This window comes from Branchiostoma lanceolatum, chromosome 14, assembly GCF_035083965.1.
Source record: "Branchiostoma lanceolatum isolate klBraLanc5 chromosome 14, klBraLanc5.hap2, whole genome shotgun sequence".
Taxonomy (NCBI): domain Eukaryota; kingdom Metazoa; phylum Chordata; class Leptocardii; order Amphioxiformes; family Branchiostomatidae; genus Branchiostoma; species Branchiostoma lanceolatum.
Window position 1 is genome coordinate 18,400,870 of NC_089735.1, and position 25,586 is coordinate 18,426,455.

Genomic DNA, 25,586 nt, shown 5'->3' on the forward strand with positions numbered 1-25,586 from the left:
TTCATATTCCTAATACGGACAAACCTCCCATCGAAAAACATATCTGTTTTTACGCCAAAAATAGTTACTCAAGCAACTGGATAAAATTTCGAAACAGTCAGACGTTTCAGACAGCATCCGCTATCTTTCGTCAGTGACTAGAGAATGTACAATCCCGCCCTCAACAGAAAAGGGGGGCTCCGCGTTGAACTTACAGGCCAACGCACTCCCCCCCCGCCCCCCCCCCCCCAGAACAACAACATTTAGCTCCTAAAGCAACAGTAGCTAATTGATTCATTAGCATACAACCTTGTCTTAACTTACTATCATATTGAACCATCTGAAATTGTTTCTACCTCATTAACATATCTATTCAGAGTTTTGGTATAAAACCTAGTTCTACCAGATCCTTCTTTAGTCACTGACGAAAGATAGCGGATGCTGTCTGAAACGTCTGACTGTTTCGAAATTTTATCCTGTTGCTTGAGTAACTATTTTTGGCTTATCTTACTACCTGGATGTCTAACCTTCATCAACATATCTGTTTTTGTTTTAATTTCAACTATCATTGAAAAGCCAGGAGAAGTTGACTTTATTAAATTATCATTACTTTATTTCGTATCTAATCACTTTCAACATGTCATTGTTTTGTTATGACCTGTACTTGTACTTAACCCAGTGTGGCAAACATGTGCAATAACGTTTCTTTTATTCATTCATTCATTCATTCATTCATTCAATCAATACGGATATAGCATGTGCCATTAAATCAAAAGTCAAAATATGAGAGAAGTATTTTATGTCATTTGCAAGAAATCGTAGCTCCCGTCAAAAACATGACCCACAAATACTATGGTTTACTCTAGGCAAGTGTCACAACTAACATTGTAGCTTTAGTCAACTATATGCGTTAAGATATTCTAACTATAACTATACAGGACATATTTGACTTGCCAATCACAGGTAGATTAAATGGTTAAGTAGAAAATCCTATATTTCGGCCGCTCTGTCATTTTACTATCACCTACGTCGTTTCTGGTTCTACGGACTCGGTTTTCAATACGTTCCGCAACATGCAAACTACAAGGGTGCAACAATTCATTTTCACGCACCTCGCTTTTAATTATCAACAAAAATGGCCCCCATCTATGCAAACGCCCCTCCCGTGGCTGCAACTACTGAGTGTGATATTCCTGTAAACTGTTAGACTCGTAGGGAATGAAAAATGTCAATTTTTCTAGTTTGGATTGCAAGAATAACCAGAATTGTGAAGGGAGTATACGGCGTACTTTCTAATTACCTTTTTAAAATATGCTATCTGCAAGTAAAATATATGTAACGTTCATTTGTGAAAGGTTTGCCTCATACTTGTTAAGTAGATTCAAGCCCCTTGCACACCTAACACGTTAACGGGAATCCATGTCACAAGAGCTTCAGGCTAACAGTGATACCTGCTCTTCTAAATTATTCAAAATGACATGTGCTTATGTATATTTGATACACAACAACTTGATTTCAATTGACAAATACGGAATACTAATCGACCCGAACTGCACGGTTTCATTGTTGGCCATGAATTTCAACTTAATCCGTGACGTTTAAGAGATAATAATCATATTACAAACATTTATCTGAGGACTAATGGGACCCAGTAGTGCGATTACACCCTTCACTTGATATACTGTGACTTCAATCTTTGTTGGAGGCGTCTGGAAAGATCATAATCTGGTTGTATATGTCTGGGCGAAAACAAATGTCTGTCAGAGTGCCGCAGTGTAATGGAATCCTCCGGGCACATTTCTACACAGGTTACAAATCTTACTGAATGATAGACTGATGCATCGGTACCGGTTAGGCATATGCCCAAAGAATAAATCTGTAACGAAAGAGAAATACGACGTGAAATTTGTATCTTGTCAGACAACATGAAGGTCCTCCTTGAAGATTGCAACCACTCCCTGACTGGATTTTCTGGTTGTTCGTTCCACCCATATTAAGTAAAGTTAAAGTCAATCAACTCTATTTGTCATTGCATAACAATACGTGTACTCTGGGAGTGAGGATGCAACATAAGAGAAACTACTGAATTGTTTGTATCCCGCTATAGCGAGTACTTATTGGTACCACCAAAAAAAGCGGTGCGGGCTGTTTTTTGCTGCTTAAAAGTACCGAAAATATGAAATGATGATGCAAATGTGTTCAAAATGTGTCTGTAATCAGTAAACATACCAATAGCTTGAAGATTTTGTCATCCTGAATATTTTCAGTTTTGTCCCTAAAACTTTATATTGGCCACCTTTAAGAAACCAGTGAAGATAGCAGGTCGACTGCAGCATCGTATTCGGACACTTTATACAGCTGAAACTTGAGGTCATGTTGACAGGAATCGACATGGGAAAGGCTACAGGTCATATAGCACACACACATACGGGGGGTTCTTGTGAGGGTATGAATAGAAAGGTGTTCCACGTCTTCTCAACCCATGCATTGATTGAAAGAATTGGGTCATTACCTGTAACCACGCTAAAACAGCTGTCAAGTCGTATTAGATGTACCTGTGAATATGACACTTACCCAAGACACTAGGGCACAGTGTTGCAGTAACAACAAGTATCGTAATCCAGTCCAGTGCAATGGCTATTCAGCTTTTGGAACGCTAAAAGTAGTCCTAAACTCTAGAAGGGATTGTCATTTTTCAACAGATAATAATTTTAGGAAGTCAAAATGAATACTTATTACATTATACGATAAATTACACATTAGTCCCGTGCACATATAAGTATTCAGTATTCTAATAAATTCCCCAGGTGACCCTCTTTTTTCTTATTAATTAAATCAAACAGCCTATGACTGAAAACAATGTACCTGACAAGGCCTGACAAAAGTTAGGTTACACGAAGAATGTCAAGGGCGATAAGAAAAACTTGTCTTGTTATGTGTTCCTTTGTATCTTATCAACAATTGGCTTTCTTGTTCTTATCGCCCCTCATTTATGCAAGAAAATATTCACGATGAAGGAATTGGGTATACGTATAGGAAATACATTGGTAGAGTCTGCACTGGTTTAATATGTATCATATTGTTTTACAAAACACACCTCGTGTAATTCACCACAAGCGGAATTCTTTAAAACGTCTGATTATTTTTTTTTCATACATAATCTAGTGGAAAATGGCAGTCCCTTCTGGAGCTTTGGACTCCTTTATGAAACATATCTTCCAGTCGATCTTTAGCCAGCAGTATTTTCCTTCAGGTTAAAGATTAGGGATTTGGTTTCTTGATAAGAAAGCTTATCAGCTCAAACTGTAATATTTGTAGAAATTGCGAAGGTTATTTTCTCGATCTTGCAAATAATGACTCACCATAACAGACAATGGCTCAAATCAAGTTCGCATAGAAATGAGTTCGCGCTCAGAAGGTCGACGTGGAAAACGCGAACATAAATATACTTACAGTATATTGATCTCTTCACGAATGGTCCTCTTGGGTGTCTGTTCCATAAACCGTGGATAGGCAGTACCCTCTTGTGACTATGTGCGCTTCTGATAAGTATTACGTGGAATAAACTCGTCTCAACGTTTGATAAGTTCTTTATAAATGTGAGTAACATCACCTTATTGCTTATAACTAAACGGAAACAATAGCCACGGAACCCCTGTAGCAGCACTGCCTACATTTAAAAAATAAAGGTTCACGTCATCCACCTATAGCTTCATCAGGCTGGTAAGTCCCTGAATAAATTTTTTAAAAATCTTCGTACACAACCGAATGTATTATTCAACCGACGTTTCTGTTGTCGTTTGTCACCTTCCTCAGGGCAATTTGGACTGGTTCACTTTGCACTGCAGCAATAAGTCCCGAATGTGTATATAATACACTCCGTTATGTTTTAACCGCGTTGTAAACACCGGAATAACTATGTCTGTACATATGTAAAAATATTACTTCCGGGACCGCATCTGTAAGCAGCGACACCTATTGCTACAGTGCATAGTGAACGAGTCAGAATTGCCCTGTTGTGCACACAGATTCTTTTTATTCAAAGTCACATCTTACACTTCGTAACCTCACATTAACATTCCTTTATTCTCCAGGCAGAAGTTTCGGTCAGGGGGCTAGCACTGTAGTAGCCAAGATTTAAATGACGCCTGCCAGTCGTAAGTAATCGCGGTCACTACTATAGTTCCCCGACAGAAAAAAATTACTTTACTTCCGTGTCACTTACAAAGAAGACCAGACTTTGCTACGTCTTTCACGTCTACACGTTATTTTAGACATCGACGTTTTTACTGTACAGATTAAGATACCAATACATATGTACCTGAAATGAGTACATAAACACTGATCTAAAACCTTCAGGGGGACCAAAACCGAACGGAACGAGCTCTACACATCCGACTTGAATGGATAATGACTTGTACCATCTGGAACAGTCATTTAACAGTCTATACTGTTTCCCTCAACTTATAGATAACAAAGCCCATTACATTGATGTCGTCGTCATCTTCATTATTTCTAATATAATAGGTATCAACGACCACTTTACAAAATCTGATGAGCAATGCTGAGTTTTACCACACGATTCGTAAAATTCCATCCGTAAAGTTTTCATCCAAGAAGCCCTTCTTCTGATGAAAACAAAGACAAGGATGTAACAGTAGTGACAAGAAATGTGAGTAGGTAGCTAAGTGCATCACCTTCGGAGTCGACTAACCTTGGAGAAGCTTGGCAGATGTAACGTGACGGGAATATGAAATGACTCCGAAATTATTAGATTTAGCCAAAGAGTAGGCAGTATAATATCTATGTTTGAATCAAACTGTTCTGATTGAAGATGAATGTTTACCATACGTAAAAGCCATTTCAAAGATCTACCTGTACTAATCTGATGTAATTAAAGTACGTTTCCAACTCGGAACGTTTACTTTCGATAAGAGAAAAACATGATTGTATTTCTATCAGATCTCATCAAACATCAGCCGTAAAACAGAATCTCTTGCACTTTTGAAGAGATAAATGTGATATAAAGTGAACTCAGGATTCTGTTACTGTAAGCGTAAAATGAACCTCGTCCAGAGATTAAGAACACATTTCTTGTCCATTTCCTCCTTGCGCACCGCCCGCCATACAAATGTATTTTTTTCTTATCCAACCCTCTCTCTTTTCCGGTTCGCTCCCAACGCTGCTTTGTACACCGCCGTAAGAACCAGCAGCCACGATGAGATACAAACAGACCGGCATAGCGACCACGCATTATATTCATAGAGTACCAAGTCAAAGAACAGAAAGTATGACCGTGTGTATTGAGTTCGACCACTGAAGCTCCACGATGAGAGACTGTTATTAGTTGCGGGTTTTCTAACCCTGCACAGCACTGTTTACGTCCTATAGCTAGCTATACCCTTTTTACTACGATTTTAGATATACGATAAGATATTGTTAGATATACGATAAGATATACGATAAGATATTGTTAGATATACATGATAAGCTCAAATTGGCACGCAGGCCGCTTTTAATTTAGGTCATGAGGGAAGAGGTAAGGGTCAGATACAATATAACAGAGATACACAGCCATTTGAGTCCTAATAACTCTATCAACATATATCATTACATATTGTGATTAGTATATTGTGTGTGGGCCACGACACCAGCAACAGCTGCCTTTGGCCCACGTGTATTGTACTGTTTGTAATTTCATAAAATCACAAATCAGAAATCACGATGAATCGGTCGAAGGCCGAAGAAAAAAAAATGTTATGTTTGCGGTTACCCGACCGACCCTAGAAAAAACCTGGTGACCATAGCAAATTTTTAGTCTACCAATGGCATAAGATTTCCGATTTGACATCTGAAATTCAAAACATACTTCCTTTATTTCACACACTGCTAACACATTAAAGCTTTGAACATATCATGTAAGAATGTGTAGTAAAATTGCACTTTTACCCAGTTTATTGTTCTTTTGTCCTTGTACAATGTGTATGTGTAACATCATAATATGATGTTGAAATACAAATGTCCTGATGCATTGCATTTTTAGACTGTTTAACTGTATTTGCTTATTACTTTGGCCGAAATCTAAAATAGAAAAGGACAGAAAAGTACAAGAAAAAGAGAATCCCTTCTTATTACCGGAAACACACAATTGTTTCCTTGACCTAACAAACACATATATTATGTAGGGGCCACAAATGTCGTCTTGTGATAAATGTTGACAATGCTACGATGGCCTTGCATCTGCCATGTTGCGTATTCAGATTTCTTTCTGGAACCCTGAGAAGAATAAAAAACGCTATGATGTGGTATAAAGATTCCATATGAGCTTTCAGTAATCGTGTTATGACAATGAGTCTCAATTTCATACCTGTTAAGGAAACTGTATGTACGCCAAAAATAGTTACTCAAGCAACTGGATAAAATTTTGAAACAGCCAGACACTGATTGTTAGTCACTGACGAAAGACAGCGGATGCTGTCTGAAACGTCTGTTTCAAAATTTTATCCAGTTGCTTGAGTAACTATTTTTGGCGTATCTTACTACCTGGATGTCTAACGTTCATCAACGAAACTGTATGTAGATGATTCTTCGGCCATTTTGTAAATCACAGTGCAACTGAGGGAACAGTTCCCTTTTCAATGATTCGTGCTTTTTGCGGTTATGTACGAAGTATTACGGCCTGTATTTCATACACGTTGGGCAACAGTTATTAGACGGAACTCCATTACCCACAGTGCATAATGTTCCTTTCCAAATATCAAGTAAGATCCCATCAGCACTGCAAGATGGGGTGCATTATCGAAGTTTAACGCGTAGGCAAGATTTATTTACGCTATGCAGTTCCCATCTTCCAAAACAGGTTGGTAGGTAAGGTTCAGTCAGTGGTGTGGATATGCTTTTTGTACCGTTACAAGACGGTAACAACCAACCTGAACATCAGAATCCATCTTTGTACAGTTCGATTTCAAGTAACATCTTAAAGAGGATCCAGGCATACCCTGGGTAACGCAATAAGGAAGTACTCCCCATTGTGACCTTCCCAGCAGTTTGAGGGGTGAATTGGCCCCCATAACTACATAAACTATCTACAAGCTGAAAACAATGGCCGGGGCAGATTTGCATATAATACTGGTCATACTTTTCTCTACTGGTATTTAAGGAAGCATTGTCAAACCATGCTGAATGACCAAGATACATGTAGATGTTACATAAGCAAGGCTTCTACCATCTACAACTCTCAGTTTTAGGACAACCAACCTTGTGCTCCAATTTTCAACGTTCAAATCTGATTGCCTATTTCTATGTTTTCAGCTTGAAAATATCTCACAGTATAATAAGCTTTGAATAGTTGTGTTTTTAGAAGTGTAGCTTGTAATAGCTTGTTTTATAGTGCAGCCGTCCTCTTTCAAAGAGGACACATCATCCGCCATTATCAGAAACATGAGATCTACTTTCGGTGTCAAAAAAGAGGGTGATATGCTAGAGATTGCAACTCTTCTATCTGGATTTGTGTTGGTGATTGTCGTTGACAAAGGTCGATTAAATGGTACAGTAGCCTTCGGGAATTGCTAATTTCTGTAAAGTTAATGATTGTTGAATTGTCAGTAGGTATTATTCATTACAACTGCAGATTCAGCACTTAGTGATGACGTGCTCGTCTTTGTTACTAAAGAAATGCCTAGTTTTGAGGTGCATGGCATGGCATTTCTCACAATATATCTTTCACAATAAAAGGTAGTGGTCAGACCTGAGACTGAGGACGAAGCATGACGATCGAACTCAGGACCACGGATCCACGGATCCACGGAATGTGATTCAGATGGCCAAGCGCCACGGAGACGTGTCTAAAGTGGAGTAAATTATAATGGATTTTGCCTTTGAGCAGAAGACTACCCCCCCCCCCCACACACACAAACTTAACAGCAATCCATTGATTGTCGCCCTGATGGAGCCTTATTGACCAGACTTCACATCTTCAGGTACACATGGCATATCCTCTAATACTTTAAAAGCATTTGTCTTGTCCCGATCTGCCCTGCTGGCGCTGCGGCAGTCAGATAGTATTGTGGCATATAGATCCAGACTACGATGTGCCAAGGTTTGCAGCCTTACCACATTAAGCACATTATCTTCGTGGGTGGTTAGGAACCGGAAGAAATCTGTTCTAAAATCTTAGCTCTCTAGATAAATGACCCTGAGCTTAACATCAATATTGTCAAGCAGAAAAAAAAAACTTGCAGCGTTTTGATGTCATTTAACTACTTTAACGTGGCGGTTTTGTCTGATGAATACGTGACAACAATGGAAATCCAGTTGTTGGCACAGGCAGGACAGACCTTGCTACATTGCGCGTACAACGCTCATAAGAGTTGCCAAGAGATTAGTGTTTCTAATTTGAAGGCTGTACATGTAAGAGTAGGCGAACACGGATGCACATGTGCACAGAAGCCTATATTGTTTTGGGTGTGTCTTTCTGTTTGTTTGTTTGTGTGTGTGTGTGTATGTGTGTGTGCGTGTGTGTGTGTGTATGTGTGTGTGTGTATGTGTGTGTGTGTCTGTGTTTGTATGTCTGTTTTTGTGTCCGGATATTTGTCAGCATAACTTAATAAACTCTGGATGGATTGTGATAATATTTGGTATGTGGGTAGGTCTTAGCTGAACTTAATTTTCTGTTTTCTAGACATGCTATGGTCTTTTTTTTCTTGGTGGCAGATAATTTTTGAAGAAACTTTTGGATCCCCAACAGCTTGCTGTGAAACTGCAGGGGGTGACGAAAATCCTTCAATGAGGCTAACTTCCAAAAAAAAAGACGGATTCCAATCATATTCGGTATGTAGGTAGTTTTAATAGAGATAAACACAATGAGATGCAAATTCTGTAAGCTGAAGATTGTAATATATAATCTTCATTCCCCTCCAGAGAATCAAGATGTTCAGAAAACACCTGCCTGCTATGCTTGTTCATGTGACTTGAAAGTCAATTCTGCCAATTCAGGCAGTGCTGTCGCTGTTTTGTGCTAGCAGAATCTTCAGGCAGGTGAAAACTTACAATACTACAAACAAGATCCCATGTCAAGAACGGTTCAGGCTTTTGACTATGAAGAAGACTCGCTGATTCTCATCTCGACACCATTTAAGAAATGTTTATTTAAAGAAGGTTAATCGCAAAGGGACATCGTCATAGATGATACGGTCATGTCCATATCGTGAAGTGGCCAAATACGGCTGGATTACGCCACTGACCGAGACTGAGTCAGCCCCAAGGGTGGGTTCTCATCTCTATCGAGATTGGTTCTGCACGCAATGGATAACCGAATGGAACAAGTTCGTATCACCGCCACGAGATCGATATGCGTTTACGACAGTCACAAAAACGGGGCGGTGTTAACACAATCCATTGTTTGATCCAGCCTTGCTGTGTTGTGTTGTGGATGAAGGCTGTTGTGATACCAATTCATAAATAATTAAAGAGTAAGGAATGGATTTCAGAATAATCTGCCCACTTTAAATACGCTTATCAAGTTAGCCAGTGGATCTACGACGTCTCAAACAATGTCGATTCAGGGTTGCTTTTACTCTTCTGTTTACAGATTCAATTCGTCATCATATTCCTGGTATCAGCATGCCGTCAATAGGGTGAAACTTCCAAAGACGATTACGCACAATTATGGGTTCACTCCGGATAGATGATTGAGTTAAGCTGGCCTCGTGACGAACTTTGTCAGGTTTTCCGCGCTCTATGTGCCACTCCAATGCTTCACACACGTTTAAAACGAACGGAAAGGTGCAAAGAGCACCATTAGGAGCCAACATTACCTCCTGACACCGAGAACCCAGTGCTGAGTGGCAGGGACAAAATCGGATTAGATGACGCCCCCCTCCCTGATCGATATTGCCGGACGGTTAATGGATTCGAAAAAGCAGTCGTTTGATGTCAGTAAGATTCGATCGCGTTCCTTCAATAAAACGTGTTGTTCTTCGTCTCACATCAAAGGAAAACAAAACCTTTCTGGCTGTTTGGTTAGCGATCGGTAACGTATGTACACATATAAAAAAGTAATATCGTTAGACCGAGGGGGAATTTAATCTTAGGGACGAGAGCTTCAATATGTTAACATCAATACCTTTCGAAACCTTTTAACAAGAGTTCGGAGACCGTAGTATGTCTAGGTCAACAGGTACTAAAAACGGAAGTTCTGCTGCAGTATAAAGATCACATACTAGGAGGCCCAAAATCAACATTGACCTTCGTCTTCCCAACACCGACGCATATATACAATATTATTGTAATCTATTAAGACGTTGTTGAGTTATGCTGACTTCAAGAATCCGGAAACACAAACACTCACACAGACAGACACATTAAAAATTATATCTCCATTTGTCATGTTCATGGAGATAATTATTCTTGCAGGAAATACAAATCATCATGGCTTCCGTTTGGGCTTTTTTTACAACCCTCATTGAACATTGAAATCGCATTTTCCCGTGCTTCTGTATACATTTAACCCTATCTAGACTGGCCTTTTTATATCTGGGAGGGGGGATCATTCGCTCCCCCCTCATAACTTTTAAACGGTATGGTGTATCATCACCAAATTTGCAGGGATTGATGTAAATGGTAGCCTTAATAATGTCTGTAATTTGTTATTGTTATGACGTAATTTGACGTCATTATGACGTCATCGATGTGATGGTCTACCGCGGACCAAATGTCTGGAACAGCCTACCACGGTGGTAAAAAAGGCCTCGATGTTTCCTAACTTGGAATACATGAATATTGATAAGGACTCGATGTCAATCACTCCTTTCACTATTGGCAACAGTAACTGATTGGTTCACACCTTTGCAGGTGGGATCCAGATTTGTTTTGGTCACACTAAGCCGAGCAGAATTTCCCCGCGAACTTGTCCTTTTCAAATGCGCGCCCTGTCTCCACCCTCATTGTTCTCCAGTTAGCACATTAACAATACCCCAGCTTTTATTTCAATCATTCCCACGCTCAAGCTTCGTACAGACACCATCGTTTCAATTCTTCCTGAGCTACAATTTTGTCTATCTTACCACACAAAAAAATAAAGTCACTAAGAAATCGCAGTTTTCGTTATAACTCACCGACATTCCCGGGTCCTTGATTCCGCGCCCGACCGCTGGAGACGGGGCCAAACTTGCCCAAAATTACCAACAAAAAAACAGCATTTCCTACGTACATTATCTGCGCCTTCAATGTAAACAAATAGGCAAAATTAACCGATAGAATTCCGACAAATAATCGACGAAGTCGAATGTTTTTATTTTAGACAAATCCCGCATGGAAACGTGCGATCTGATAACGTAACTCTCCCCTTTATACATGGCGTCTTTGATCAGGAACTCGTGTACCGGCGTGTCTGGCCCAATCCTACACAGCGACTCATGATCAATAATCAAAACCTATGTTTTCCGAATTAATAACACATCCTTTTTAGTAACAAACCCCTTACATTTTTCGTCATTTTTGTAAAAAAACATTAGGTCAAAGTCCGCATTTCAATACGCGTGATAACAGCGCACACGCCAGCGTCTTAGATTGATGTGCCAAATGTTGCGCCGACATACATATATATTTTTGGCGGCTTTGGTTGAAAAATAAAAAACAGTGCATTCTTATGAAGAGAAAATTGTAACGAAATACACATTAGTGAATTAAATGCTTGGAAATATGGTGACTGAAGACAGTGTCCAGTATCAGGGTGAAGTATCAGGGTGAAGTATTAGTATCAGGGTGAAGTGCCAGAAGTTGGCAGAAGTTGGCAAAAGTTGGGAAAAGTTACGATGATTACCGAGTAGTTTTGAGGCTTCCGGGATTCAGATGGTGGCAGGTGGCAGAAGTTGGCAGAAGTTAGGTGACGTCATCCTAGCTTCTGCCACTAGCCAGATTAGGATGGCAGGTGGCAGAAGTTTGCAGAAGTTAGGAAACGTCACCGACTGTTCAGAAATGTAGAACAGTTATGTAGTAAACTTCGCTAACTTCATTAAAAAATGACAGGATAGTTTCCTGTTTCATGCTTATCCCAAAAACGGAAACTCCTTTTATGACCCACCTTCTCTCTTTAGTGATTAACAATATTCAAGTTATATATATTGTTAAAAATATTCAATATATTTAAAATATATCCACTGGCAGACGTTAAGATGACGTCACTCCTAAGTTCAGACAACACCGGATTTCTAACTTCTGCCAACTTCTGCCACCCCCGGCCGCTGGCAGAATTTACGATGACGTCACTCCTAACTTCGGATATCATCGGATTTCGTCCGGTGGCTTACGGAAAATCCCGATGTTAGATATGACGAAACCCGATTTCAACTTCTGCCATTTCACCCCGATACTTGACATAATTGTTTTCTTTGACAGCAGAACTGGATTAACGCGGAAATTTCTTTTCTTTACAATTACCGACGCCATGTCTGTTTTCTTCATGAAACATACTTGTGGGTCTCAATCGGGTCAATTTATTTTTACATTTCACCCACGTGTTTTCCAACCCGAAAATGTACCATTTGGGTGAATAGCCTACGAACTCCGGCCACCCGGTCGATACAATCATAACAATGTTTCAATTTTCTCGTGCCGACACAAAATTTTCATGAAATGTCTCCTATGAAAGTTTTTGGACAATTGAATAATTCCCACAATTTGCTTACAGTACCAACAAGAAACTTGAAGAATAAACGATATTTTGATTTCTTGAGAGGAGTGAATGAGAATTTACTAATGAGGTCTTTGGTAGTTGAAAAATCGCGGGCAATTATCTCGCTTGGGCCGGGCAACGAATACAATGGCAGTATTTATCACTCATTTGCATTTGGCTTGTGACAGGGCCAAGCGAAATCTTCTGATATTCGCCGACGCCTTCATTATACATTTCCTTTCCACCACGTAGTATCTGAACAAAGCGTACGCTTCATATTTTGGCCCATATCTATTGATCTACAAAGGATAATTTGCCAAAAACACCCATGATCGGAAGAGCAAAAACGCACCGCCATTTTGATGACGTAGGCTGTCTGTTCCATGATGGCTCACGGGAGATATGGAAGGAAATGTGACCCAAAATTTGGTAAGATAATGTTAGATTTCCATGACATCGACTCGAGTTGCATAGAAATGAAAAATTATTGGTATAAATATTGAGTTCGTAAATCAGAAAGATATCCTTTGAACAGCGGCTACAAAGTTCAAAGTTCAGTCACCGGAAGTAGCTTGGCTTACGTTCTCCTGATTAATGCACTATTTTGTGCGCCGTCACTTTTATTCTTACATGTATTTAAAAAGCCAACAAATCGTCTTTATAGGAACTTCTTGCTGTTTCTAGACACGGCCATCGGTTCATGCGATATTTTGAGATACATTTTGAACCGGAGTGCGGTGGGCGGAGCAGATTTGCATAGCAACGCGGATATTTGCCTAACGACCTTACCACCGTGTACCGCCAGACACACGTACGGCTCCGAATCTGACTTCCTTTAAGAGACTCTTGAAGTAACGGAAATGAACTAAACGAACGGACACGGACCATGAACCAGCTTTCGCCCTACTTTATGCTGTATGTTGTAGCAATTGTATATTGCTGTACCATAAATATGAAATGATATATATTGATGGAGTTATTAGGACTCAAATGACTGTGTATCCCTGTTATATTGTATCTGACCCTTACCTCTTCCCTCATGACCTCAATGAAAAGCGGCCTGCGTGCCGATTTGAGCTTATCATGAATAAACAAAGGTTCAAACAAACAAACAATGTTATTGGCTAAATAGGGAATTCCAATAATATCTAGGGTATTAAACAAAAAAGTGTGTCTTATTGATGTTAAGGTCTGCCAAGACATCTAACGTTCATGGTAACTACTCATTCGCCCCCCTCATAACTTCCGAACGGTTTAATGTATCATCACCAAATTTGCAGGGAGTGATGTTCACGTAGTTTTATAATTCCCGTAATTTTGGTGACGTTATGACGTAATATGACGCAATTATGACATCATCTATGTCATTTTTTGGCTAAATAGGGAATTCCCGTAATATCTAAAGGTTTCAAACAAAATAGTGTGTATTATTGGTTTTAAGGTATGCCACGGTATACGACGTCAATGCTAACTACGTTGACGTCAAAATGATGTCAAAAGACGTCATAGAATGACGTCATGTGTTGTTAGCGATCCCTTGGGATCCGCCATCTTGGATCGGCCATTTTGAAATTTGTAAAAATCCTTTTTTTTTCCACTTATGACCCCAAAGGACGCTAAAAATAGACTTAAAAACTTTAATCTGAATGTTTCTGGTAAAAAAAAAACTCAGGTATTGACGATTTTGAAGGCGAAAAAGCCTGATGATACCTTGAATAGTGATATGGTCCACCATCTTGGATTTTGACCGATTACGTCATCAAATGAGCATAAATTATGAATATTAAATCATGAAAGTTACATCTAATAACACATGATGTTATACATGTAGGAAAACTAGTGTGGTTGAGCAAGGAAACCTACGAAATATCATTGTTTTAAAAAAAAAAATATTGATTTTTGCATTAAATGCCTGTCAGAAACCCGTTGCCATAGCAATTGTTGCCAACTAATTTTAGGAAAAGTCACCAAGTTTGGTAGTCCTAGCGTACGTCGTTTGGCTGTTATACGATGTCAAAGTTGGCGCCGGCACTTTTAACCCCTCCCCCCCAGTCCAGATAGGGTTAAATCAAATTTATCTTTGTAATGTAACAAAGGCGCAATCACTAAAGCATGATACTACAATAACCACATATTTACCGAAACATTTGGGAGATACAGTGCTCCAAATTGCGCTCAATGATTCACGTCCCAACGCTCAAAAGGGTTAAAATTATTGCGCTTCCTGTTACACAAAATATGATTTTATCACCTCAATATAGCGTTATCTGAAGGATGCAGCACTACCCTGAAGAGTTCGTTACCTACTGGGCAGATATACGGGCAGACGGTGGGCCTACATTTCACAGTAAGGCCACAGCATGTACATACTATGGATGACATCCTCTGCATCCTCAAACGTAAGTGTCATTTCTACAAGACAGTACGACAAGACATAATTCCCTATTTATTTTTTTTACTTTCTGGTCATCTTAACCATCTCAAAGGGGGACAATTTTTTTTCTTCTTTTTTTCAAAATCGGGCGAAAATCAATGATTCCACTGATGCCATCCATAAAGTTTACTTGATGTTGCCTAGTTGTGATCTTGGAAATATACCTGCAAGTCTAGATATGCCCTTTCCTTAAAACGCATTTGTTCGTGTGGCTGGCTTTAATTCCAACCGCTTACTGATTCAAATACGTCCAGCGTATTTTGTTTTTTTCATCTCCCAATCGCACTCGTCTTGAGTGTATGCCTTGGGTTTGTCTGATTTAAAACCTTACCTCCGCTCCGAACGCTGAATCGTGAGTTGCCCCCAATCACTAATGATTAATGGGCATATCCAATCTTCAAAATTCATTACGGAAGTTTGCTTTAATCACATCCATAGATTTTCATGAAATTTTCTAAGATATATGACCACCTTGCTGCCCTGATATTTCAGACATTGTTAAAAACATTTGACATTGAATTGAACTTGCCGCAAAATACATATATACAACCTCATACCGTCGCCAACCGATGTTAGCCTTTTTGAGTGACATGTTTACAAACAAGTTGTATATAGTATGAACGTCTTGTTTTAGTAAAGAAGTAAATGAGGCCCTCATCTGCATGATTCATGGCTAGAAATGTTCATATCTACTTAAGTTCCAAATGTCGCAAGAATCGAATCCCCGTCATTTACCACTATGGAATATAGTATTTTGACATTATTATGCTCATTTGCATTATTGATATCTATTGCGGTATTCCTCGCTTTTTCAGTTACATATGTAACATGTTTGAGAGTCCTATAATGGCATGCATCGGATTTATAAACCTTTCTGATTAATCATGCAAATTAGCATAGGATCTTGTCAATCATCACTCAAGCTATCTACATACGAAATTCTTGTATTTCCTTTTAAAGTTTGTTACGACATCGGCTCCACCAATTCGCTAGGGGAAATTTCATATGCAGTCACCACGTTTTATGTACGTTAGATTTGATTGGAATTGCAACAGTGCAAGACACGTAGGACTCAGACAGCTATTGCTGATGTCGTGACCCACACACATAATATAGCCGGTTTTTACACTTGGTTGGAGTGGGGAAAGTCGTGTTAAGTGCCTTTTTCCCAAGGGTACAAGATCGGTGGCGTCAGAGGATTCGAACCCGGGAACCGTTGGTTCTGGGCCGAAAACCCTGCCGTTACGCCAATAATTTATGTACGTTAAATATTTTCAAATGTAGATTTAGTTTGTTGCAGTAACGTTAACACCAATGTTGAGCAATTTTTCGACTACGGTTTTCATGACAGTTAAGGGTAAAAAGGTTTTGGTGTTTAAAAGCGCTTGATAAAGTTCACGGATTTTTTTTTATTAACCAACATTTATTTGAAATTTAGCATGTCGGTAGTTAGATCCCGATGATGTATGATGGTTTTTTGCACCACATGCATAGCAGTATTTTCATGTCAGGCCACAGCAAGTAATTTTTTTGGATGACATCAGCGCGCTCATTAATTTTCGCCTGATTTCGAAAAAAAAAAATTCATTGCTCTCCGACGGTGGTCAACATGCCCAAAATTGGCAAATATGTCGTAAACATTGACAGTCTAAGGTGTTTCATTGCATACGAATACCCAGTGCTGTTCCTGCCCATGATGGTATGATCATAACAAACTGTTTTCTGCATTTGTTCTTGTTAATTGAGCTGTATACAACACATCTTCAAGGACATTTTAATGTTGACAGTCTGAGGTGCTTCATTGCACATGAATACCCAGTGTAGTTCATGTCCATGATGGTATAACAAGCTGTTTTCTGCATTTGTTCTAGCAAGGACATTATATAATGTCCTTGTTTCCAGTTAATTGATCTGTATACACAAGGTGTTTCATCGCATATGAATACCCAGTGCAGTAAGTTCCTTCAGATGATCGTACAACAAGCTATTTTCTGCATTTGTTGTAGTTAGTCTATTGAGATGTATACACATCTACAAAGACATGTTTACTGTTGAATCAAGGAGGTTTTATATCATATATGAAACCTCATTGGTTAAATACAGGAATGAAAGACCTATTGGTCATGATTGTAGCCTCAATTCTTGTTTAAGAAGACTTATGATCTCAAAATTTGAAAATATAGGAATCTTGTTTTTTTTTGCCCGCCTTGTTTTTTTTTTGCCCTATCTCATTAGTTTTGGAGTCTGCGGAGGATGTCTTGCTGTGGCCTCATTCAGAAATATGGGGCGGGGGGGGGGTGAAATTTATACTCAGAAACTCCTACAAACTCCTATATGTTCGAACCTTGTTCGACGATGTTCGATCTGAAGTAATTTGATCCGAACGCGTGTTCCATTTGGGGTCACCTGCGGTCACTGTAAGTTTCTACCCCTGCTTACCGCATAAGGATAATAACTAAATTTTCACAAATATTAACCGTTTTCAGGACAGGGCGTTTAACATGTAACAAAGCTACTTGCGGCATGGTTGATGACCTTGAATAGTCAGGGACGATTCACGCCAGTGTCAATTACCACCTCTTCTTATCCGTGCGGCGTGACATGCGTTTAACACGGTGTTCAAATTCATGTTCAGATACTCCAATGTGTAGAAGTACTTTTTTCACAAATGTTAACTGTTTTCTGGAGAGCAAATCTATGCGGGCACATTGTTGTGGACATTTAACATGTAACGAAGCTACTGGCGTCAATGTTGACCTTGAATATTACAAGAATTGTTTACGCCGGTGCCAATTACCCCTTCCCCATATCAGTGCGGCATGACATGAGTTAAAACATCTTCAAGGGCTGGCTCCAAAAAGCATCCACCTTACATCATTAACGGCTCAAAATGACTGTAACGTTTTCCTTGAGATTTCGATCCTGTTTTTTGGGATTTTTGAAAAATGCTCATGATTTTGAATCACTGTTAATTGAGTGCGAATTTTTTGTACATATTTGCCAATTTCAACTATACCCTAAGTCATTAATTAACAAATCCCCCCCAAAAAGTTTTGTTTTGTCCTAAGTCTACGAAAAATATAAAATTAGAGATTTTCATTGACATTTAGAACCAGTCCTTAGTAATGTTTGCCTGAATAAAAGACCTACCTAAAACCGGAAACTAATCGTATTTTTTATCAAAATCTAAACATACATCCATTCACCGCAAAATAACAACATTCAAAGTGTAAAGTCGCTAATTTCGTTTTATTTTGGAAATATTTTCCTGTCCCCATTTACTTTGTTTATCTCCAAATATTTTATTGTTAGCCAAAATATTGTCCCGATACTTTGCCTAACGCGCGAAGAAAGGGGAAAGAATACACTAGCAACAGACCACCGTGTAAACATCGTTTAAAACGTTTTTTTCCGAGATTTCCGTTTTGGGGATTTTTAGAAAATGCTGTTGATTTGGAATTATGAGTAATTGAGTGCGAAATGTCTTTTTTTTTTCCATATCTGTCGACACTAACTATCAAATGATGATCGACATAATACTTAGGATAAGAAATGTATTTTCATTCACATTTTAGCCAGGCTAAAAAATGACGTTTGCCAGAAAAAAGGCCTCCCTAAAACCTTAAAATAATCGTAGTTGGGAACAAAATCTAAAAAAAGAAAAGCCATTGAACGACGCCATTGAAAGTATGTAAACTCGATAATTTCGTTCCATTTAAGCATAGAACGTATACGTAGATACTTTCCTTCCCCACTATTTTCTTTATTTCCGAATGCTTAAAAGTTAACCATATTGCCTCGTGTTACCCGGTAATGTGTCGAACGCGCGAAGCAACGGGAAAGAATACCCTGGCAACAGGCCACCATGGTTGGCCTAATGGTAGCCTGTATATAACACAAGCTCTCACTGCCTGGAACTAATTGGCTACTCTTCATGCAGATGTTAGGCCACTGCCTGGTTACTGCCTGGTGTTATAACAAACAACTACCAGAAATTAAAGGCCAGCAAACTTTAAAGAAATTGTTATTCCTTGTAAAGAGGGCACCAAACATCATAGCCATCACAACGAACACCGAAATTTATTCACGGAGGTTTGTGTCCTATATGGACTCTTGTTGTTTAACAATCCTGTCATGTACACCAATAAAAGAAACCACGGACCACACTTCAATGCTATACAACATTCAAGGCGGGATGAAAAATGAGACAGGTCACGGAAATTAAGTTTGAAATGAACATGGGTCAGTGAATCTCTCTAAATCAGTCCACCCACTAAAACTGCCTCGTCCCTTTTCTCAATCCTCCAGCATAATAATTCGGCCAACAAATCTCGCCCGCTCCATATCCTGTGCACGTGAGCCACATACATACACATCCTCCCACCGTTATGAGATGGTTATTATTATATCAGGTAGCACAACGGGAAAACTGGAAATATGATCAACAGAGCTCCCGGGGGAGTTCTGAAGCGTATATTGACCTTCTGATATATGACGAATAAGAAATTGGTTGTCATCTTGTGATATCATTGCTTCAGCACACATTGGAACGAGAACATCTATTACATCCGAAGAACTGCACTCCCAATTAGAATAGCACTAACCCGTGTTTTTGGTCTTCTCAGTTCTTTGTTTGATCTTTAATTCTCATTGTATATTTAAGAATTGCACTCCAAACTAGAATAACGATAGCAGTGTTTCTCGTATTTTCAGTTCTTTGTTTATCCTCTATTACTCATCGTATATTCAGAGTTACCCCTCTACCGTCTGTTTCTGGTAATGCATTTTACTATCCGCACTGATTCTTCTTTTCCACTTAGACTCCCTTATTCCGTTGGCAGGAACGATGCGCAAGACACGCTCTTGTTGTTAAGAAATCGAATAATCTAGGGGACATTTAACTATTCTTGATTTGATTTATTCGGTTACGGCAAATTGCAAGGTCATATATAAATACAGCAAATTGATTTCTTCCTCAGAAATCAAATTTAGATCTTTGTATTGGTCTTAAATTGCCAACCCTAACCTAAATTATTACTCCCCTCTGTGGTCAAATAAGCAAAAACATAATCTGCCTATATCCCCGTGAACACTTCAGAGAGAAATAACATGTCTTGTATTCATGCAGACTACTGCACATAATGGCAGTCTATGGAAACTAAAGAGTTCTCTAAAATCCTGGATGGCTCTCGGTCAAACCCATTAGCACTTACGGGAACGCCTGGACTAAAATGGACTTTTCAGGGCTTTGTTCAGGGAGATGACGGTTCATTGGGGTGCCGCCGAGGGTCCATGGGGTGCTGACATAGCGAGTCATTTTTTTTCTTCTCAAAATGAAAGTATGCTCAACAGCAGGAAATTCATTCTTCAGGAGATTACTGTGGCGCAAAAGTGTACTTTCGATTTCCCATCTTTCCTCTGAAACTAAAAAGAGTAAATTTAACTGAAAGGCGCAGCTAAGATTGACGCCGGACCTCTGTTATCAACTATATCATTCGCCGTTTAGTTCAAGGTCTGTTGCAAAGAACGATTGTCATCAAACTCACGGTTACCATGGAGCCAATAAATAATGGACAGCTACATGATCTTGTGCCTCATCATCGTCTAAACAAGTAATACTTGAAAATCCTTTCGATTATATTTTTTATCTCCATGAAAAAAGGCTTTTTCATGGATATACTGTTTTGCTTGCGTTTGGTGTTTGTGTGTATGTATTGTCACCGGATGCTTAAAGTCACCATAACTGTAGAACCTGTACATGGATTGTGATGATGTTTGGTATGTAGGTGGGTGGTAAGTGGAGGTAGGTCAAGGTCGATTTTGGGCCCCCTGGCATGTGTGACTGGAACTGCAATGGCGTATTTGTAAAAATCTTCAATGTAGAAGAACTGAAGAGAGGATCGACAGATCGTCATGTTATTTGGTACAAAGATAGGTTAGACCAAGATGTACACACTTAAGTGCAAACTATGCAAATGAGACCGAATTTGCATTAGTAAGGAGGTAAATCGTTTGCATGTGTGTCGATGGATGCTTAAAGTCAGCATAACTGTAGAACGTGTTGATGGATTGTTATGATATTTGGTATGTGGGTATGCGCTGGGAGGAGAATGATCAAGGTCGATTTTGGGCCCCCTGGTTAGTGTCCCTGGAACTACAATGGCCTATTTGTAAAAATGTTCTAAAGGGGTATAACTGAAGAAAGGAACAACAGATTTTCATGTTATTTGGTACGCAGGTAGGTTGGACAGAGATGTACACACTGAAGTGCAAATCATGCAAAGTTAGTGTGTTTGCGCGTGTGTGCGCGTGTGTGTATGTTTGTGTCACCGTGTGTGTATGTATGTGTCACCGGATGCGTAAAATCAGCATAACTATAGAACGTGTAGATGGATTGTAATGATATTTGGTTTGTGGGTAGGTGCTGGGAGGAGAAATGTCAAGGTCGATTTTGGGCCCCCTGGTATTTGTCATTGGAACTGCAATGGCGTATTTGTAAAAAATATTCAAAGGAGAATAACTGAAGAAAGGAGCGACAGATTTTCATGATATTTGGTACGCAGGTGGGTTGGACAGAGATGTACAAACTAAAGTGGTAATTATGCAAATTCGGACTGAATTTGCATAAATAATGAGAAATATCTACTCTATTGTGGGCTTTGAGGTCGCACCATCTGTTGGTCTCTTATCTAGGTCAACTATTCCCAACAGGTCCCAACAGCTGGTGGTCAAACCACAAATGGGAACACTACCAAACCTGTATGTGGATACCCTTTGGCACATAAAATAAAACAACCAGCGGCAAAAACAAACAACTAGGGCAAATAAAACACATCATATATAAAAACAAATTTCATGGAGATTTTGGGTCTTCGGACTCTTGTTTCTGTATGAGATAGATGTATGTTTCGCATCACTCTCTTTCTCTCTCTAGCTCGCTATAAATCTCTCTCGAGATATCTCTCTAGACATCTCACTCTAAATATCTTTCTCAATCTAAGTTACATAACTATTGATTTGTTTTTCTAGCCGAAGTGAATAGTTACACATTGGTGCACCGTGGTTGTAAGATAAGATATATACTTGTAAAAAAATGCTTTGTCAAGTAATTCTCCTCCACGCCCGATACTTTCCCCACAACCTCCTGCCATGTGAACTCGTGGACCTTCACATCTGACCCCCCAGACTCCCTTAAGCATTATCGATTGCAATATCACACATATCTTTCTTAGCAGGGGGGAAATCTTTACCTGCAGACGGCGAGCGCCGTAAGGGTGAAGGCGGATCCGCTGATGGCCACACCCTGTAGCGTGTTGCTTACCCTGCACATCAGGAACCCCAGACCCTCCTCTGGAGTAATACAAAAACACCATTAATTATGAGATTTCAATGTATTATCTACAGCTGAATAACGACATTTAGAAATAGCAGACGCATCAGATGACAATCGGACACTTTTCATCAGTTAACAAAATGGACGTTTACATAAGACTTTCCGTAACAAAGCACGATTGTAGCGGAAAAGTGATTTTTATTTGTGTTCTAAATACACAAATACGGGTCACTGCCAAAATGTGCAAATGTCTGATCTAGATAAATGAATAAACAATACAGGTAACTGCCATGATGTTATAAAAGTGTTATGATTAATCTTCACATCGTAATACAATTGATTGCATGATTTAATTTTGCTTTAGTTGCACATGTTGAAATTAATTTACAAAACTTATTGAATAGACAACAAGAAAGAACACTTGCTTGTGAAAGAGAATAAAAACAAAATGACTTCGTCTACATCTTCCCCGATCTAATTTAACAAAAAAATATTTAAAAGTTAACAAATTAGATCATGATAACGATGATAAATGGTAACTAATAATGATATGATAAAAAATCAGAGAATAATAATGTATGTTAATGGTAACAACTGATAACAATACAATAATTGAAAACATATGTGCTTTATGAAATTTTTTTTATATTCTGACAAACCATTGGCCATGTCAGGTATTTATATATGTTACATTCAAACTACTACTTCACATCTGACAGTATTGCAGTTATTCCAACAACAGACAATTGGCTTGACTTACCTAAAAAAAAAACAGACAAACATCCTTTATGACAAAAACACATGAAAGAAAAGCATATATTACATAGTGATAGAGATAGGACGCTTTCCTTCCTCAAGCGTCGATGGCTTGTATAATATGTCTTGCGCGCTTGTCAACTTAAAATTGTATCTAAGATTAAGTGTCTTTTGGGAGTAAAAAAGTTCGTATCAGCTGTTAGACAATGTTAAACTCTACGTTGCGAATAATAATTAACAATGTAAACTTAATGAGGTCATAGTTTATATTCATGAGATTTAATATTTTTTTTGGTATCGTGCCAGATATATCCGTACGATCCTATGTACGACCTACTTTATTGAAAGCGATAGCCCTTTTGGCACTGTTTCATCGCTCCATGTTCCCCGTCAAAACTCATCCAAAGTAGTCATTTAAAAGGATAGCACATCGTTGATATTCGCAAATCGTCATTATGTCCAGATTCCAGAGATCTCGTCATGTGAATGCTGTCTTGTCACGTTCCGTGCCCGTCATGATCCGTGCCTAATTCAGGCACAGAACGGGATAGAGCCCGACTGTCCCAGACTGTGCCCGGAAGCGCTGTCAATCCCAGTGTCAGTGATTGACGGGACAGTGAAATGACTATTCACGCCCGCGTTTCCATATAAGGCAGCGTGTTTTTGTTTCCCGCAGCCCCACCATCTTTGTTTTTTCGCGGGATAAGGAAGAATGAGCGTAATTCTCGCTCTGTAGAATACATTTCACGCTTGTCTTGAATGACTTAGACTTAGAATTGAAGGGGCACAAAAAGACAGTGTCTATAACAGATGCTAAAAAAAACTATTTGTAAGACAAAATATATCCTATGCTACACTGGGAATCTAGACTAGGATCGGGCCACTTGCTACGGGGTCCCGAGGCAGTCAGCCCGTCCGATCCAACTCCACTGGGAGTTGTAGCCCCGGGGAGTGGACCGGCTCTGTCTCGGGCGGGCTGACTGTCTCTGGCCGCCAAAGGAACTGGCTAACGGCCCGATCCTAATTCTTCCCATGGTAGCTATATTCCAGACTGGAGGTTTACCCAGGCAGCGTTCAAGATATTACATGTTCAAGACTGTACATTTACACCTAGGCACAGTTCAATATACATGTGGTATATATTAAATACCGTAGATTTATTCAGGCACTGTTCTGGATACAAGGTTGCTTTATCCCAAACCGTGCTCAGGCACAGTTCGGGATAGTGCCGGAGTGTCCCAAAACGTCCCTTTGCCCCAGGCACGGTTTGGGATACATGTGGACTGTCCAGGGCTGTGCCTGGGCACGGTTTGTGACAGTGCCTGTGTGTCCCAAAACGTGCTTTTGCCCCAGGCACGGTTTGGGATACATGTGGACTGTCCAGGGCTGTGCCTGGGCACGGTTTGTGACAGTGCCTGTGTGTCCCAAAACGTGCTTTTGCCCCAGGCACGGTTTGGGATACGCGGGCATTCGTGCTAAGACGTCCGTCTGTTTGTGCCACATCAACTACAAGTCCAAATCATCAAAGACAAGCGCGAAATGTATTTTACTGAGCGAGAATTACGCTGATTCTTCTTCATCCCATGCTCGTTCACCAGGACCCTTCCGCTCCACGTTACATCGCTCGCGTAAAGGGCCCTAGTAACATGTGCTGGTATCCATGGTTATTGCAGGTCGACGAGACTTGCTCATGAATAATTAATGAGCTAACCCTTATTTGGCACAAACGGCAGTTGTAGCTCATGAATAGTTAATGAGCTAACCCTTATTTGGCACAAACGGCAGTTGTAGCTCATGAATAATTAAAGAGCTAGCCGTAACACGTAACCTGATTGGTTGATAGATTCCCAGCGTTCTTTGCGCGTTGTCTTCCGATGAGAGGAAGCAAATGGTTTTTAACCCCTCTGGTTGGCTGAAGCTGTTTTGGTGGCGATATCGTCATAACCATGGATGCCAGCCCATGTTACCAGGGCCCTTTACGCGAGCGATGTAACGTGGAGCGGAAGGGTCCTGGTGAACGAGGATGCTTCATCCCAGCGCCCCGAAAAACAAAGATGGCGGACTGCAGGGGAAAAAACCCACGTTGGACAGACTCCTCCCCCAAAAACACTAAGCTCCGCCCCAAAGCACAGTATGGGATAAAACCCCCTGTGTGTCATGAACTGTGCGCCATTGGGCACGGTTCTTGACAGTGCCTGCGTATCCCAAAACGTGTTTTTGCACCAGGCACGGTTTGGGATACGCGGGACAGGGCACGGATCGTGACGCAACAAATGCAGCCAACGCAAATTACTTGGGCTAAGCTCTTCTCGTCACTCTATGGGGATGGAATAGCTTTAATGTGTTTGTTACCATCTCTGAATTGCTTGTTCTAGATAAGTCAATTCCGTATGTTCTCAATCGATGTGTAG

At 39.8% G+C, this 25,586-nt stretch overlaps 1 protein-coding gene across 1 annotated transcript in view; it reads right to left on the minus strand.

Annotated features, from left to right (window-relative positions):
* Positions 1-25,586, minus strand: part of LOC136449117 (neuropeptide FF receptor 2-like) — a 43,109-nt gene that overhangs the window by 12,928 nt on the left and 4,595 nt on the right. The window contains exon 2 of the mRNA XM_066448941.1: positions 22,337-22,436. Within this exon, the coding sequence (XP_066305038.1) occupies positions 22,337-22,436 (100 nt within the window). The remainder of the gene's footprint in view (positions 1-22,336; positions 22,437-25,586) is intronic.